Here is an 18,443-nt window from a genome sequence, read left to right as displayed (position 1 = left end):
ATAATATGAATTGGTAGGTGATGGGAACATCCATATGGACAGGAGCAGACTGCTATTCACTTGCTACCTTCACTTGTGTTTTAAAGTCTAACCTCCATTGCACTTGCAGCAGTAGGAAAACAAGTTCCAGGCTCAGAGTGTCCAGGCTGTTATGGCTTCTTCCATGGGAATTAGAGGTTTTAAAAGAATTATGGATGAAAGTATAGATGGTTTGTTTCTGCAGTTGGTGCTGGATCTGTGACTTGTTATGTGGTCAGAGAGTACCTCCAAGGCCCCCTCCATCGGCTGCGTTCCCATACATAGTATAAGCGTTCCTGTGCTGAGTCCAGTGGAAGATTTATGTTCTTCAGAAGCCCTCTGGCAGCTGCCAATAGCGGATGTGTGGGGAAAGGCCTTGAAACCTGCAGTCATACTTTGCCTGGATATTCCTCCCTCTTCCTTTCCTTTTCACTGTCTCCACGCTAGTCATGGTGTCCAGCAGTGTATCTTCCTCAGTCATCTTTTCGCAAGCCTCATGAGTATTTAATGTGTTTAATCTCTTCTCATATGTTTTGTCTTTCTCTGCACATTTTCTAGTTGAAGTATCTTGCTTTCAAGACAGGAGTCTGCCCAGAGTTGTACAGCAGCACATTCATGTTTCCATAATGTTCCTTTCCTGATAATCCCTCTTCTTGTTTTCTGACTGCTATTGAACATTGGGCTGATAAAACTGGTGTTTTGCTTTCTCTTTCCTGCGTGCTAATAGCTTTGCATCCTTCTGCCTGTGCAGTTAAATTTCTGTATACTTGTGCATTGCTTTGTGTTTATGGCTGTTGCATCTCACCTACAAAATTATCGCCATCCACTCAGGATTTAATTTTCTTTTGTGTTCAACTTTCCTTTATCTGACGCTGAATAATCTGGTATTGATAATAACCTCCTTTACTGTTTTGCTCTCATCATTTTTTGTACATTTTTCTCTTTATCCCCAGCAGTATCTGGCTGCTCAGTTATTGCTGGTTGCTGCTACATATGGCTGCTTGTCACCTTTTATCTCCTTGATGCTAAACAAATACAGCAGGCACTGAGTTTCATGCAAGTTAAGAGCACAGACAACTCAGACACACTTCATAGATGCATCCCTCTGTTAGCCAGTAGGATGAATCTTCTGTCACAGTGTAAAAATGCAACTTCAGGTGCACCAATCCTGAAGGGGAGATCAGCCAGTAAATAACCTGAGGCTGCATTATCCTTTTTTTTTTTTTGTGGACATCTTCTCTGAACTTCTGAAAACCCTTGTTCCCCAGGCACTTTTAGCTCGATCTCGGGGATACTGAAAACACTTTTTCTCACTGCCTTCTTTCTTCCTCAGCTCCCCCCAGGAGCCCAGCACCCGACTTTCTGCCATGGTTGCTAGTTTGTGGTGTGATAAAGCAGATAATCAGTTGTCTTTGAAAATAGCCCCTCTCTTTTCCAGTTCTGGTCCTCAGTGACTCAAGTCCATTTAACTGCAGAAACTGCCTACAGCCTTTGGAGCGGTCACACAAGCATTAAATCTGGCATGGGGTGGGTCATTTGAGCAAGGAATGAAGACCAGGACCTTTCTCTGATAAGGTCCAGCAGCTACATTAACTTGGGCTGTCCTGTGCAGCCTCATCTTCAGTTGTGTGAAGCTGGTGATGTTGCAGGAAATAAACCTTCGCTGAGAGAAGGGGCAGTGCCCCTTTTGGTAGCATTATGGGCTGATGCCAAATTGGAGGAGGTATGTAACCAAGGTGCAGGTTAAATTTTGGGAGTCATCCACTCAGTTTTAGGATTGAGTTGAGGACACCCAGAGCTGGACAGAAGGGACATCTCTGAATGGATGTTTTTTCATTCTTTTTGTAAAAAGGTCAGGGAAGAAAAATTTTGCATAAGCATACATAGGAGAATTTTTTTTCTTCTTAAAAATAATAGTTTTAATTTTAAGTCTCTGTTCAAAAAAGTAGTAGAGAACCTTCAATCTGCTTATGGGAGTTAGTCATACTCAGAACTGTGAGGTCTCTTCTAAGGTCTTATATGCCAAAGTCATGCACTGCAATTTCTTGTACAATGCTAGATTCTCTGTTTCTGCATCCGTTAACCTAACCAGTCCTCAGTCCAGTGTTTTCCAGGATTATGGATGTGTCTGTGATTAGCCCACTGGATATTTACTTCAATATCTTGTATGACGTGGTGTTCACTGTGCATTCAATGGAATATACTCTTGTGATCCCTTTATTTTTTTGTATCCAGAAAAGTTATTCAGATAGTTTCTTCAAGCAGGCAGAGTAAATATAGACTGAATTAAGTCTGGCTGTCCTCCTTTCTTTTCTTAACTCTGCCATACATTTTTGTTGAAGGTGAGAATACTTTGGCTGCACAGTGAGGTAAACTGATAAAAACTGAAATATGAACTGAATTGATCAGTGAATTGGCTCCAAAGATAGCTTCAGTGCTGCTTCTTCATAAAAATAATTATTTTTTTTCATTACTGTGAAAATTCTTAGAAATCCACACAGGTTATTGATTTATCTTTTTTGGTTTTCTTCCTCTTCTGCCAGAACGGAGTCATGTCTGGATTGATGCAAATGCTGCTTCTGAAGGTTTCTGCTCACATCACAGAACAGCTGGGAATGGCCCCAGGAGGAGAATTCAGGGAGGCTTTCAAAGAGGTGTGAACTTGAAATGGCTTTTCTGAGGTCAGATTACTGGCCTTGTGCTCCCAGAGTTGAACTAAATAAAATCATTTTGTCGCTAACTCGAAAGAGCACTCTGGCCATAGCTCTGCTGAAGCCAATGAAATAGTAAGAATCATTTTCAGCTTCAAAGTGCACTCAAAGGTACAAAAGTTTGTAGCCATAAGTGGTATGAAAGCAACTCCAAAAAGGCTTCAAACAATAAGGGTTTTTCTCGATGATATTTCTGATGATACTTGTTTTCATTAATAATTTAGTTCCTTTAAAGTAATTGGTTTTGAATTCTGAGTATTGATCGTGGTCCCACTGTTGGTGGTGTCAGGATTTCAGGCTGTGAAAACCAGCTCTAAAGTATTAATGAGATCTAACACATTAATCTGGAAAGATTGGGGAAGTGAAATATCTGACTGGTCTGTTACTCCTATCTGGTCTTCTAACGTTCCCTTTTGTACTACTGCCATCTGTGATACATGGAATTAAATAGTAGCTATGTATCACGCTAATATTTTTTTTTTTTTTTGTCTGGGAGCACTGGGACACTATTTTCCATGTACATATCCACCTTGCAGAATGCATCTTGCTGGTTTTAGGGAAATTATGTATTAATAAGGAAATCTGAGATAACATTGCCGATAAAGAATCTGGAATAATTTAGTGTATTTATCCTTAATAAAAAGAAAACTTTTTCAAGGTGTATTTTCTTGAGCATTCTAGACCAGAATGAAACATTTTAAGTGGGAAAGAAGAAAAAAGTAGCTCTGTCCTATTCTAAAGTGATTGCTTGAAATTTTTAAACAACTGTGCATAGGAAATAATTTTCTAGAAAGTCTGTGCTACACTAAAATTTGTCAGTATGAGCTACAGCCAAGTCTCAGCTCACGTTATCTCGTGGTATCTGGTATCAGTTCTTGTTTCATAACCTCCTTCTTGAATATATTTTACCATGACAAACTGAAAAATTAATGATCCTGACAAATCCTAGGTAAAAGTGAAATGATCGGAGTTGTTTCACCTCAACTTTATTCAGACCCAGATAGATATTAAGCCCCATTGCTCACCTTACGTAGTAGTAAGCAGAAGCTTTCTGCTTCAGTAAAATTAACCTAAAAAGTGTGGCATTACAACTTAATGTTTTAACTGTAATACCTACTACATTGTGTAGCTGATTTATTCCTTTATGAAGTAGTATTTTGTAAATTTTATTTACTGCAAAGCCAAAATATTTTTTTATGTTGAAGTATGACACTACTTGCTCTTTTTCAAGGTACCTTGTATAACACAATAAAACATTAACATTCCATTAATAAGGATGTACTGTGCTGCAGTATGAAACGTTGACTAGTGATTTGTATCTTCTCTTTCAGGCCAGTAAAGTACCCTTCTGTAAATTCCATCTTGGTGACCGACCCATCCCTGTTACATTTAAGAGAGCAATTGCTGCACTTTCCTTCTGGCAAAAAGTCAAGCTTGGTTGGGGCCTTTGCTTCTTGTCTGACCCAATCAGGTATGAATAAGCATCCCATATGTTTGTCAGGGTGAGTTGTTCAGTTCCTCAGTTTGACTTTAGTATAAGGGTACACAGCCTGATGCAATAAAATCTGAAGTTAGCAAGAAGGATAAATATACAAACTACCCTGCAATAACAGGTATTTTTGAAAAGAAAGCTTCTTTCCTGATCTTGTTCCAGCTCTTTCTTTAATTGTTGTTTGATGCCTTACTTCCCGATGAAGCGAAAGATTTGGTGCTGGAGAGTTCCTAGTGAACTTAAAAAAACTTCTTAAAATTCTTGGTCCCTGAATCTCAGGGCCTCTCTCATACCCTGTGAACTCTGCACAGCTCATGCAGTGATATATGGCATTTTTTTACAGGCTTTTAAAGTTGGACCAGGGTTCAAACTGTATTTGTGTCAATCAGACCTGTTTTGCAGTTTTAGCATTTACTTAATTGTGATTTCCGGTAAATACTTGCTGTTACATTAATCTGTAAAATGGGTTTGACCCTCTTTCAAGCCATTAAGTTCATGCACGAATTTAAGTTTTCTTACTACCTTTCACTTTCTTACTACTACTGGTCTAATACCAGCATGAGACTGTTCCAAGCTTTTGGGGGACATCAGAGGATATATTCCTGCGCATTTTCTCCCATTCTTCGTCCATCCTAAGAACATTTTGGTTTTCAACTGCAATATTAAGATAATTATGGTATATACATGCCAGCTTCCCACTGAAACTTGGCCATAACATCTCAGTTGTTGTCATACAATTGATTTTTAAACATAACATGTGGATAGAGGTTGAAAAGGAAAGGTATTTATAATTGGGAAATCATTGGGGAGGGTGTGGTAGGGGGAGGAATACTGTGCACCCAGCCATCCACATGAGATTCTATGGAAAATGGAGTAATAATTCAACATGATGTTTCTGTGATCTGTTGGAAGCTAGCAGTGCATTTCTGCTTTCAGTTCCTCTGTTGACATTTGTAATGTCCTTTTCATCTTGGAAACTAAAGGGAAGCGTGTTTGACATAATTCTTCAGTAGACATGCAAAACCAGATAATTCTGTTGCTCCAAGCTATGGCTGTACCACAGCTGTGGGTGCAAGCAGAAGGGTTTACAGCACCCATGAAAATTAGAAAAGCTCCTTACATTTACTCCTGCAGTTCTTACTTTTCATTTCCTGCCCATTTTCTATTCTGTTCTGGGAATTGACTTAAAACTTTGACTTCTCTGCTGAAGACCTGTGATTGACACTAGGAATCTGCACATATCTTTCCATCCCCTCAGACTGTGCCTTATGGTGTGCTTTTTTCGTTCCTTAAGAAGAGCCTCTGTGTGTTCAGTGATCTGCTTCCTCACGAGTGCTCTCTGTTGGCTCTTCTAAGCTTTTAACACAGACTGAAAGTGGGCGCCATAAGTGTTGCTTTTGAAGCCCTAGTGGTCTTGCTGAGTTGAGTTGTCAGCTTTTAAAGTGGGAAGGGGAAAAATCCAGTTGAACTGGCTAAAGGCAAGTGACCTTTCTTCTTTCCCTTTGCCTCACTGTAGAGGCATTGTTAGGTATCCAGTTTTACAGGTTTATGGAGATTGTTTCCCTTTTGGAAAGGATATCGGAGGTAGGAGAACTGTAGAACATGTGTTTAGGTAAATAATGTGTATAATGCCCAATTGTTTTTATTCATTGATTTGTCTGTGTTGGCCTCTAAAAACATAACAGATACTGAGAAAACTTACCTTTCTTTCAGTAAAGATGATGTGGAGAAATGCAAACAGAAGGATTTACTGGAGCAGATGATGGCAGAAATGATTGGAGAATTCCCTGATCTTCACCGAACGATTGTCTCAGAACGAGATATTTACTTGACATACATGCTGAAGCAAGCAGCAAAGCAGATAGAACTACCTCGAGCTTCAGAAAGTAATTGTTTTAAAACAGATATCATAACCAGCAAGGTGTTCTCTGTGTACTGGTCTGAAGTTCAGTTCTCAGGAAATCTGGGATGTTCTATTCATGAATGCCACACATCACATAAGATACAGTGCTTAAAAACATTAAAAATGGATGTTAATCTCTTCAGTTGATACCACGTAGAGCAGGAACAATATTTTGATCTCCACTGGGTGTTGTGAAATTTGGATGGTAGCTGGGAGGTGAGGGTGAGAATTGGCACATGTTGCAGTGGTCTGAGGATGACTGGTCAACTGCTGCATGTCAATGGTCTGGGTTTTGCAGTTGCTGAGGCCAGGTCTGTAACAGTAAACTTCACAGACTCGAGCATTGTTCTCAGATTGTTAGCCCAGGTGTTGTCACAGTTTGGGTATGTGCCAGCTGCCACTGTCCAAAGTGGTGGAGAAAGCTCTCTGTTCAGTAGACAGCAAAGACCAGGGCTGATCTTGATAAGCAGTAAAGAAACATGATCTACCCAGAGAAAGAAAGAAATGAATTTACCTTGCATCTGCTGAGCCTTTCACCCTGAGCCAGGAGTATGAGCACCAACCATGTCTATTTACAAAACAAGTGATTCTTGAAAATCTAAAAACTGTGCTGATTTTTTCAGACTTCCAGTGAAAGAGGCAGTAGGTGAGATGAGTATGTAACAGGGTTTCAATATCTGGTCATAAGAGTCCTCGTGTCCTGGAAAAATGAATTTTGTATTCTCACCCATTGCTATTTATTTCTGGCTTGAAATGAATTCTTTTATGAGTGTGCTCCCTTTTCTCCACCTCTCTTTCTCAGATGAGCCTAGAAGGTATATCCCAGCTGTTGTAGTTGGTGTTGTTGGCATGGGTCATGTACCTGGAATTGAGAAGAACTGGAATTCTGACTTAAAGATCCAGGAAATAATGAGGTAACAGTCGTCCTTTCCTACATGTTGATGTAACTGCTTCTCTTGCTAAAAACCAGTAGTAACTAGTTTCTTTGGAGGTTTTTTGGTTGGTTGTCATGGCTTGAAGAAACATCACTGCTGTCATCTCTACCCTGTCAGCTCAGTGACTTGCTGGGCAGTGCTTGCACATTGTGCTTACAGCAAAGAAAAATATCAAAGGAAAAAAGTAAATAGTTGAATATGGAGGGAAGTAGAGATGAGAATGTCCTTATCTAGAAAGAAAATTAATTGGTCCTCATTAAAGTCTTTTAAAATGAGACTTCAAATTGGGGCTGTAGAAGATGGTGAAAACAAAACCAGGCTTCCAGTCTACCTTAGGTAAATATAAACTGTTGGATTTAAAGCTTTAGTTGTGTCAGGACACTGCTGGCTCTTGCAAGCTTAGTGTCACAGTTGCTTGTAGCCTATTCTTAACTGTATATGTAAGCAATGACTTGTTTTAATGTGTATACCTAAATATGGGCTGATTTAAACCATGTATCTGGTGAACTCTTGCTCCGGATACCTATTAAAATAGATGCATGTGCTTTTTAAAAGACAGAATTGAAGAACAAAAACGTTCAGACCGCATATCCTATAAAGCTGCAAAGGTCAGGACTTCAGAAATACAGAAGGTATTATAATATGACCTGGTAGTATTGGTCTGTGGTGCTTTAGGGTAATAGAGCCTTTCAAATATTGACACTTTACCTTATCACATGTGTTTACTGTGTTTATGTAACCAACTCACCCTTCTCTTCAGTCTGTGAAAATCAGAAAAAACAGGGACCTGCCTAGATGGTGTATTTAGGTGTCTAAAATATGATTTAGAGAGACTAACCATTAAGAGTGGCATCATACATAAATAGAAAAGGCTTTAATATTGTTGTTATTTAATTTGTAGGTAGCCCTTGAACATGAAAGAATACACTGTTAATGCATGATGCATCTGTTACCTGAAAATTTCCTGCACTATAAGGGGGAAAGGGAGAGAAAAGATCCTTTTTTTGATTGGAAAATGCCTGCTCTTAGCAGCCGTGCAAATATTAATATTGTTTTTTATCTTTTGTTTCAGTGTGCCTCCTCCATCAACTTCAAGTAAGATTTTCAAATTTGTCTTAAAAGCAACAGTTTTTGGACTGCTGGGATATGGCTGCTACCGAATAGGTCACAGGACAGTTCAGTTTGTTCTCTCGATGCCAGCAGCACAGAGCTATCTTCAGAGGCTGACAGAGGTGCCTCAGCATTGAACATCCAGTGGAGGCACTGTGTGAAGAAAGGGGCTGAAAAAAGGGTGATAGAGGCAACTCGTGAACTGGACTGAAAGAAAATGAGGATTTCAGTCAGAGCTGATTGATGCTGAGCAATGTCAATCACTATATAGTAAAAGATTTGATACTAAAGTCACACCAGCTATGACCTAATTAATAGTTTTGATTCCTGGTAAGTGTGTTGCATGAAACCAGATGATTCCAGATTAAGCTAAAAGAAATGTGTTTGCAGATATATATATTATATATGCATACTGTATATATAATATATATATTACTGATGATGTAGTACAGGCAGCTTAAAGAGTGTGTGTTCATGACTTCTTTTCCAGAGGAACAGAACAACACCAAGTAATCTAATCGGCTGCATCTCTGCCGAAGTTCAGGGACACTTGTCTTGAGTGATTCTTTGCTTTTATTTTCTTAGGTATAATAATACCAAGTGGTTGTTTCTGGTGCCAGACACTTTTACACATAATTTAAAAGGACATCTTCTCAATGTGTGTTTTATACGTAAAACATGTAGGCTTTTTTTTTAAATTCAAGAGCTTTCCAGGAATTTCAGAGTTGTACAGGCTGTCATACGTACACTGCTCAAATTTTTTACAAGCCTTATTGAAGAACAGGAACGTTGCCTTTAGATTGCATCCCTCATTACCGTCATCAGTTGAATTGTCTTTCTTCTGCATAGAGAAGGAATAGCCAACCCATCAGAATGCAATGTGGTTTGTGTCAGATGTTTACAGGACACTCTGTTCCTTTAGATTAGCTTATTTAAACTGTATTATTTAGCCATATCCTGCTGGATTCAGTATTGTAAATTTAAGAGGCTAGAACTACTGTACAATTTACTTTTGTTTCTCAGACCTTTCATATTTGGGTAAGAAGTCTGGAATTGATAGTACCTGCCCCTCATTTTTGATACATGAAAATATTTTATTTATCAATGTAATTTCTCGGTGGATGAATATTTTAATCTATTTAATAGGAAAGCAATGTTCAATTTAGTTTTTCAAACTAGCTGTAGCATTTGATTTGTATTACCTGCTATTTATACATAGAATTATGGGTACTGCTGTTATTTTCTTTGTTAATTATCCAGAACAGTCATCCATCATCAATCTTTCTTTTTTTTTTTTTTAAATTCTAGTTTAATATTTTATAGGAATTTTTTGTACCCTCTTTTTATACAGGATTGTCAGTGATTGTAAAGTGCCCTCTGCAATCAGCTAGTCCCAGTTCAACAATACAGATAATTTTGACATATCAAAGTTTTAACCTGATGTATTTGAATGGAAGTCCCATTTGCTTCTCAGGCTCATATACAGTTGCTTAAAGTGAGGTTTTTATCTGTATTAATTTCTTTTGGGAATGAAAGATGGGAACCAGTGTGTGAGGCAGGAGGAAGAAAAGGTGATGTGTTTTGTGTTTCTTTGTTGTTTTCAGTTGGCTCAATAAAATCAACAAACCACTTTCAGTGGGATGTATTTCCAAAGCCTTGTGTTGGAAATGGTCCTGTACAGTCTTTTGTTTGCTGAAAGTATGTACCTGTATCTTCTGTGCAGTGTTGTCTTTTTTGAGCTTTTAAAATTAACTTAAGAGTCTGATGCTCCTCTCTGTGATGGCATTGACTTTGCTGGGAGCTGGTCTGTCCATGCAACCTGATGCTTTTCTGCCTTGACACTTTGAAAATTTTATGAGTTCCAGTGCAGCAAATTATTAAAGTGCATGTTTATCTTTACACTTACTGAATCTAACTCGATCCCGCAGAGCTTTTAAGATGATGCTAGGTGCTTTTCTGGGCCTTACAGTTGTGTGGGGAATAAACCTTTGCAAATGAGAATGACAGCAATTCATGCAATTCATGCTTCTTGGACACAAAATGTAAATGATAATACAGAATACAGTGGGGGCAGGTCCTTTTATTTTCTATCTTATCAGTGCTTAAGAAACCACCAGCCATTTTTTGCAAGAGGAAAAGCAGCATTTGTAAACAATTTATAGAAGAGTGACTGCCTGAATTTTGATTCCTGTTTTTAAAAAACATTTAATGTATTGTTTATAATGAAGCAGTCCTATTTGAATAATTCTATTACATTTTATGTACATTTTTAAAAGAAGAAAGCAAAAGCTTAAGCTTACTCTTCTCCTGGCTTTACTGACTTACCAAAATGTTGTTCTGTTGGTTGTTTTTTTGAGAATATTTAGCTGGTAGAATTCAATATATTGATGTTTTTGCTTTAAGTTATCTACAGATTTTTAAAGTATCTGCAGATATTTTAAAAGTTCTGTAGATCTTTGATATCTGTGCTCAGGTACTTTCACAAGAAGGAAAACAAATCTAAGGTAAATTTTAGATAGGAGCCTTAAACTTGGGTGGGACTAATGCTAAATGATTGTCATGGAGCATTCTTGCAGATGTAATGTTTTATGCTTTTTAGCCAGAAGTGATTACCATCTAAGTTGTCTGTTTGTTATTCAGTTATTCTTTCCAGTCAGTACCTTTAGTCTGTTGTTTTAGTTTTTTTTCTTTACAAAGCATATCAGCAGATTCTTCAAGGAACCTGTTTGTGCATGGAGAATTTGCAATTTATCTTCCCACTGTTGCAAATTGGCAGATCATATGCATGCACTGTTTACTCAGTGGCACTGGAAAGTGATGAATTTGCAGAACTAACAATTCTATGAATCCATACACAAATTCTTGATGTTGTATATTCAATGTGTTGTACCATTTATATAACATAATCAGTGTTTTAGGTCCATTCTCTTCTGTTCTAGTCAGTCCTTTCAGTGTTGACAGCATCCTGTAAAATTTAAATATATGTTGAATTGTCCCAGCCCCGCCTCAACCTTACGAAGCCATATTGTATTTTTTTTGGTGACATGTACATCTGTTTTATGCATTTGTACATGTGATGTAAATTTGAAGTATTTTTAACAATGTGTGCCTTTACTCTAAAGTGATTTAAAGTAAACAGCAGTATGTTCTATTATATAAAAAAATAAAATATTTTAACCACCCTTTCTGTTGAAGGCATTTGTTTTACTTATTAACCAGTATTTTTACTAAGAGCAAACACTGATTAGCTAGAGCTAGTGCAGGTTAATTTCACTAACACATTTTTCTGAAGAACATTAGTTGAACTAATTAACTCCTGCTGAGGGGCATCTGAGTGTAATGCTGAAGTAGGGGAACTAGTTTCCTACCTACCACATATAATGGGTTAAGTGAAGAAAGAATAGTTTCCCTCCCCTACTGAACACGCAGGGAGACTTGACTGCTCAATGTGAGTACTTAAATTCAGAGTCCAGAATTTATCACAGTGAGTTGATTTTGTTGTTATTGCTTTTCTTTTAATGTCTCCAGTGCTCAGTCATGCAAGGAGATGTTTGCCTTAGTCCCAGTCCAGTAAAGAGCTCCAACATTGGCCTGACATCAGGCACAGTCACATGTGCTTAAAGTGCTGTTCTCTACGTGGGAATTAAAGACTCTTTAAGTGCAAAAGATGTTGAATGAGTGGCAAAGAATTTAATCTTTCAAATTGAGCCAGGTAAATCAATATGACCACTTTTTAAAAAAATGTATTACTACAAAGACCCTGTATTCATACTGAAAGTATATGATAAGCTGTATTCCATACAGATAATGTATCATCTGAATATTCCCCTGATTGTACCCTTTGTCAGTCAGTGGTCCGTACTTCGATTGTTTGTATGTAAAGCAAAGTGCAGCCTGATCAGGCAAAGTTCCCTTTGGTTGCACTTGGAGCTGCGTCTGGAAAGAAGTACTGGGTAAGCCATTCAGGTGGAAAGAACAACTTTAAATCCTGCAGTCAGCTGCTGTTCCTGGGACTGACGGACGACAGGCTGCACGGCACCTCTGCTCTGGAGCAGTGCTGGGTCCGGCAGCCTCAGTTTGCCACCTGAGGTGGAAGGCAGCTGCCTGCTTTAAGAGTATCACTCACCAGCCTTACAGGCACACTGCTGGCCCAGGTCATGTTTGAGGTGTCTTTTCTATACCAAATACTGAACAAAATTTAAAAATTGACCTTCTGAGGTGGATTACAATTTCTGGGATTCCCACTGGAAGCTGTATTTTTGTGTGTATTGTCAAACATCTAAAAGGCACTGAGAAATAAGTTATCTCCAAGTGCCAGGCAGTGGGAACTACACATGGAAAAGAAACACATTATCACTTGTGTAACTCTTAAGATACTTATGTACATATTTCCCTGTTTCTTTTTACAGCTGAAATAAACTTTAATTTTAGACTTGAGTGTTTTGAGACTGACATTATTGTAAGATATGTGGACTTTTAAATATTTGCAGAAGGGTCTGACTGATGGACAGACTTCAGTGTGGTGCTGAGCCCTTGCAGTTGGCTGTGGAAATGCACATGGAAGACATCAAGCACAGGACAAAAGTAGCTCCAAAGATACAAAGCTGAAATGGTCTACTGCCTGTTCAGGTGAAAAAATGCACCATCTGTGTGTGTCCCCACAGCAGCAGGTCTTATGTACATGTCAGTTTGTACATGAGGAGACACCAGGACTAGCAGAAGCAGCTGTCCAAAGAAGCTGGCAGGGGGATGTCTCAATATCCCTTCTCTTGTCACTTGCCTTCTGCTGTAGAAGGAAGCTTTCTATCTCTACTCTGAGGAGGCAGCAGCAGCAAAGGTGGGGCTACCTTTACCCTCAGTCCCTGTAGGGAAAAGTGGGGAGGTGCGGGGTGTTTGTGCACTGTTCCATCACAAGATCTTGTCCTTTGGGTCCTGACACTTGGCCTGGCTCTGACTCCTTGGTAGCTCCCTGCTGGGGATGGCTGTGCTGCAAAGTGAGGAAATGCTTTTGCTGGATGCTTTGTCAGTTTGTGTAGTACTACACAGGAAAGCTTTAGTGGTGTTAGTTTGGTGGGGTAAGATGCAAACAGCCACTTTAACACCTTATCCAAGATCCTTGGTACTGATGTATCATGACTGATGCAAGAGGGAAAGTGGGAAGGATCAGACTTTAAAAAAAATAATCAAAAACCTGTTATATACTTCTTGCGGCTTCAAGAGGTTGTGTCTCCTCCCAGCTAAGTGACATTCTTTCAGTGGTAAGATGTCCCTGCTTTAGGCTACAGAGATGATTCACAAACTGAACAAAGTAATGAAGAGTGGTACTTGATTACAGTGTGGTGGTTATTAATGTGATGTGTCTCTGCAGTGACTAAACTGCACGTCTGCCTTCTCCAGGGCCAGCAGGAGTGTTTGTTCCATCCCTGGAGTTGTGTGTGGGCAAGGCTGGCAAGACTACTCAGGGCTTCACCTTTGTGCAAGTGCAGCAGGGTTCTGGGTGTGCACCACCTGCCACTGAGCATCTTCTCTCCACCTCCCTGCTGCCATCCCCCTGTTGTCTCTCACCTCATGATTACAGCCTGAGTTCTTTGGAGCTGAGACACACTTGCATTTAGCTGGAAAGCACAGGTAATAGTAATGATTTGGTGCCATCTACTGACTGCATATGGTTTACCCAGTATGTCCAGTTTTAAGTGGAGGCAGCTAATGGACTCTGAGGCTATTCTAGAGAAGAAGGTTAAGTGTGCACACTTGGAGAGGTTTAGTCTTGACTCACCATTGTGGTACCTGCTATTAACTGAAATGACACAAAACAGGAACATCCTGAATAAGTATGACTTGTGGTATTCATTCATTTATCTTTTTTTCTTTTTGTGATTGTATTGATGTTTGAGAGGCAGATTCTTGATGAATCAGCAATACCATTTTAACCTTCCCTTAAAAAAAGTAAGTATCTCCATAATTATATTGATTCGAGGGTACTTAATGGAAAAGAAAGAATTACACTGCTAATTACACCATCATTTTACTCTTGTAAGAATCATGGGTTTAAAGTTACTTAAATTGTTCTGAATTTTTTAATTTACCCCATTTCAAGGACAGACTTAATTTGCCCATCATGTAAGACCCAACACCTCAGCAGACCATAACTCTCATTCTTCTAAAAATTTTAACATATTTTTGTTTGTTGCACTGAGTGACTGCTGCTCTTCCAAGGCAACTGGAGGCTGTGGGCATCTTACCCAAAACCACATCTACCATGACCACCCTGGCAGGCTGTTGGTGCTGCTCTTTAATGTTGGGCAAAGTGGGAGGACTTGGGGAACCCATAGCAGCCTTGATGGTTTATCGTGGTTATCAGCAATTTCTGCTTGGCCACTACATACATGGATTTCTGCCTCTCTGACTGTGCACAGGCAGGCTAATAATGGTGTTCCTGGGCAAGTGATGGTCAGACCTGGTTCTGGGCCTGTTAGTACAGGATTAAGTGCTCCCTGGGACACTCAGGCCTGTTAGAGGAAGGCTCGTGGCAAGCAGCACTCCCATGGCAGCTGGACTCCATGGACCACAGCTCTGTGACTGTGCTGAGGTGCAGCTCTCCTCTTCAGACCAGTTACCCAAGACATAACTGAGGCACGCTGTTTATTGACTGGTGAACACAGTAGAAGGAAAACAGCCAAACAGAAAAATAACCTAAGTACCATACACTGATCAAGTTACATATTTATGAAAACTGTAAGGCACAGCTATGAAATTACAAACTCTCAATCTCAGATCTAATAATTCTCACACACAGCCAACAGTCAACAGCAGGCTTTTTAAGTCCCAAGGTGCAGGTTCATTCCTCCATGCCACAACATATGGCCATAGACCTAATGGAGTGAGTCCAGTGGGTTATCCTAGGTGATACCTTCCAGCCTCCCAGGCCTAGAATCTGCAGGTCGTCATTGTTATAGGCCATAGGTGTCCACACTTCTACCATCAGCTGGAGCCCTCTGGTCTTCTTCACTGGACTTCACACCTCATCCTTTCTTCTTCAGCATCACGGCCCACCTTTGCTACCTCCTCCACTCAATCCTTCCCAAATAAACAAACTGCCCCCAGTTACTTCCTCCCCGTTGGTCCTGGTTTTGCTACAGCCATACCTAACTGTGCTATTTCTGATGCCTTTACCCAGGCAGTTCCAGCCTTATATGGTGTTACTGGCAGGGATACCAGATGCAGGCAGCCTGGTTTCCCAAGACTCTTGGTTGTCCCCTTGCGTTTATTTTATCTCCTGCTGTTACTAGACTACCCAAATTAGCCTTGATCCCTATGCAAGCTGACCAAGCACTGGCAGGATCTTATCTGGCAGTTTACATACTGGAGAACAGCAGCAGAGGCACTTGTTTGTCTCCCTTCTGCCAGCACTGCTGGGGCCTCAGCTCTGTGGGGCTGTGTGCTCCAGCAGGACCTCTTGCTCACAAGCCACCCCCTGGTCTGCCTGCCTTCCTCCAAGGACATTCAGACCACTCTGGGTGCTCAAAAAGCTCAATCCCTTCTGGCTGGAAGCCACCACAGCTGTTAGCAACACAGGCAAGATGTTCAGCTGGGCACCTACCCACACTCTTTCCTTTTGAAACAAAGTATATAAAAATAAAGAACAATGTGACTTCTATCATAACTAATAACAAGTACAGGATTAAGTGCATTAAGTGCTGCGTAGAAGTACTTTTGGAAACCAACCCATGGATATGTCATGCCAGCAATGTACAGTTCACAATTTCAGTCCCCAATTCTGACAGTTCCCTACTCGCCGCCAAGGTGGTCTCAGGCTTGCAACTTCTTGTCTATTCTCTGGTTTCTTGGCTCTCTTCCATGTTTTGTCACGTTGACCTCTTCCCAGCAAGGCCTCTCAGCTCACAGACAGACATCATTAGTCCCTCAGTCTGTAACAAAATCCTGCTTTTGAGAACAGGCAAATGAACGTACACCAGCAATGGATGTAATATCACATCTTTGGTCTTCTCCTGGTGGAGCCATAGGTCCATGTGAGCCTCCCACTCTTCCATTACTGGTAAGGCAACACAAACACAGCCTGCACTGTTACCAAACACCATGCCAGGCTAACATGCTCCACTGATGAGCAGCAACATCCTCAAGCAGTCCACAACTGACTATACAGAACGAGCACATATGGTTCATTTAGTTGTCCATTTGCACCAGCAGCTGATGACACTTCCCTTGTAATATGGGATCTTTTTGTTGTACTATCCATAAGAACAGAGATGATCCATCTGAAAAAGCTGTTTTAATAACTAAAAATTGAGTTTGAGTACAACAGATATTTAATTTAATCCCTTACAGTTTGTTGTTTTGTTCGATTGGGTTTTTTTAACTTGGCAGTTGCTTTTACACCACATGCTATATTTGGTAGTTATCACTGCTATTGCATTAAACAGCAAGTTTGTTACCCATTTACCTTGTCTATGATTCAAAATTACTGCCAATTTCCATAGACAGTCACAGAACGGTTGAGGTTGGAAGGGACCTCTTGAGATTATCTGATCCAACCCACTGCTCGAGCAGGGTCACCTAGAGTTGGTTGCCCAGGACTGTCTGCAGATATTTTTAAGTATCTCCAAGGATGCAGACTTTGCAATCATAAGAGATGCACAACTCATGTCACATTTCAGAGTATTCCAGAATAGTTACATGCCTCACATATCAATTCTTCATCTCTTTCCCCATCTTAGAGGATTAATATGGATACTACAGGGTTTGTGGATACTTGTGGATGGTGTGATTTTAGTTCTAGACATGCTCAGTGTCCAAAACTAAAACTGCACCACCTGAACAATTAAGAGCATATCAGGTGATACAACTGCATCCCCCATCATCACACTGGTTTCAAAGGTACCACTGGTATCATGTGCAACTTCTGTGGCTGACCCACACTAGGATCCAATCTATCAGTTCAGTCTTTTTGTACAGTCCATGCCATCTTACCTGTGGAGTCAGATAATTCTGGAAGAACTAACAAATGCTTATTACTGGGAAACCAAACATCTGAGGTCATCTCCAGATCTCATTAAAATTCCTTTGACATATTTCCCAAAGGAAATAAAATTATTAACAGCAGTGGTGATGCTCCCATCCAAACCATTGCTCTTACACCTAGAAGCCAGCAGAACACAATGAACAGCATCTGCAGTGCTTTAACAACATTCCTGATGCTGTTTTAAAACAACAATAAGCATCTTGAAGACAACTGTTCTCAGTGAGGCACTCCATGGTTCACACCTGTGATTGATTCCACAGCCATTTCCTGAAGACCAATCTTACTTCACCTTAGACAGAAACATTCTCTTTGATTTCCTGGCAGTGAGTCTCATCTATCCATGAAACCCTCCCTTCTTTGTCTCCAATTATTTCTGTGTTTCCCAACCCACAAAACACAATCAACTCTAAGTTTTCTCTGGGCCTTCCCCCTTGTACCTGTGGTATGGACAGGACCACATTTCCCAGTGGGGGTGGATTTTCATATTGCTTTATATTGGTGTGCTGCTCCTCAGCTGTGTGTTGAACCTATTAGCTCTCTCCAGCACCCTGCAGGACTGTGGATGGTAGGAGATGTGAGTTTACTGATGCACCCCTATGCCCCCCAGGAACTTCTGGTCTGGTGCATCTGTCAAGTGGTTTCCTTTATCTGTACCCTTTAAGATTGGAGGACCACATCCATTCAATACTTCACATAGACACCAACGTATGATGTAGGCAGTAGCCACACTGTCCATTGCCTCTGTCCAGCTTGCTGTTCTGTCAATGGCAAAAAATGTGAACCGACACAAACTCTCCTTCAGCTTCTTGAACTTGCAACTGTTCAAGTGGTGCCCACTTCCAGGAGCCAAAGCCACTACCCAACACAGCCTTACAATTCACAGAATGGTTTGGGTTGAAAGTGACCTTTAAAGACCATCTAGTCCAAACTCCAGGGCTGCAAGGGGTTTCCAACACCCATGTACTCCACATCCCTGGACTTCCACAGAAACTGTGAAAATAGGGATTTCTGTGCCATATGGGTACTGGGATAGGAAGAGGCAGGTCTTTGGCTGGAACCACATCATGCTCTTAATTTACTACACTTATTACTCTTTTACTTTTAGATCAGCACTTCACTGCCTTCAGAACTCCTGCGATCACTTCTCTTTCTGAGGCAGTAGCAGAACAATTTTCCCTTGGATAAATCTACCTTGAACTAAACCAGGAGATTCATTCCTAAAATGCTTGCACCT

General features: G+C 40.3%; 1 protein-coding gene across 4 annotated transcripts in view; it reads left to right on the top strand.

Moving 5' to 3' along the window:
- The window catches only part of TRABD (TraB domain containing), a 31,421-nt gene extending 20,069 nt beyond the window's left edge, over positions 1–11,352 (top strand). For all 4 annotated transcript variants that reach the window (XM_017818210.1, XM_017818208.1, XM_017818212.1 and 1 more), the window contains 5 exons: positions 2,562–2,672; positions 4,061–4,200; positions 5,935–6,107; positions 6,927–7,038; positions 8,132–11,352. In XM_017818210.1, the coding sequence (XP_017673699.1) occupies positions 2,562–2,672; positions 4,061–4,200; positions 5,935–6,107; positions 6,927–7,038; positions 8,132–8,306 (711 nt within the window). In that variant the 3' untranslated portion in view covers positions 8,307–11,352. The remainder of the gene's footprint in view (positions 1–2,561; positions 2,673–4,060; positions 4,201–5,934; positions 6,108–6,926; positions 7,039–8,131) is intronic.
- The last annotated feature ends 7,091 nt before the right edge of the window (positions 11,353–18,443 follow it).

Source organism: Lepidothrix coronata, unplaced genomic scaffold, assembly GCF_001604755.1.
Source record: "Lepidothrix coronata isolate B3197 unplaced genomic scaffold, Lepidothrix_coronata-1.0 Scaffold66, whole genome shotgun sequence".
Classification (NCBI taxonomy): domain Eukaryota; kingdom Metazoa; phylum Chordata; class Aves; order Passeriformes; family Pipridae; genus Lepidothrix; species Lepidothrix coronata.
Note: the sequence above shows the minus strand (reverse complement) of the source record. Positions and strands in the feature narration are given on the sequence as shown.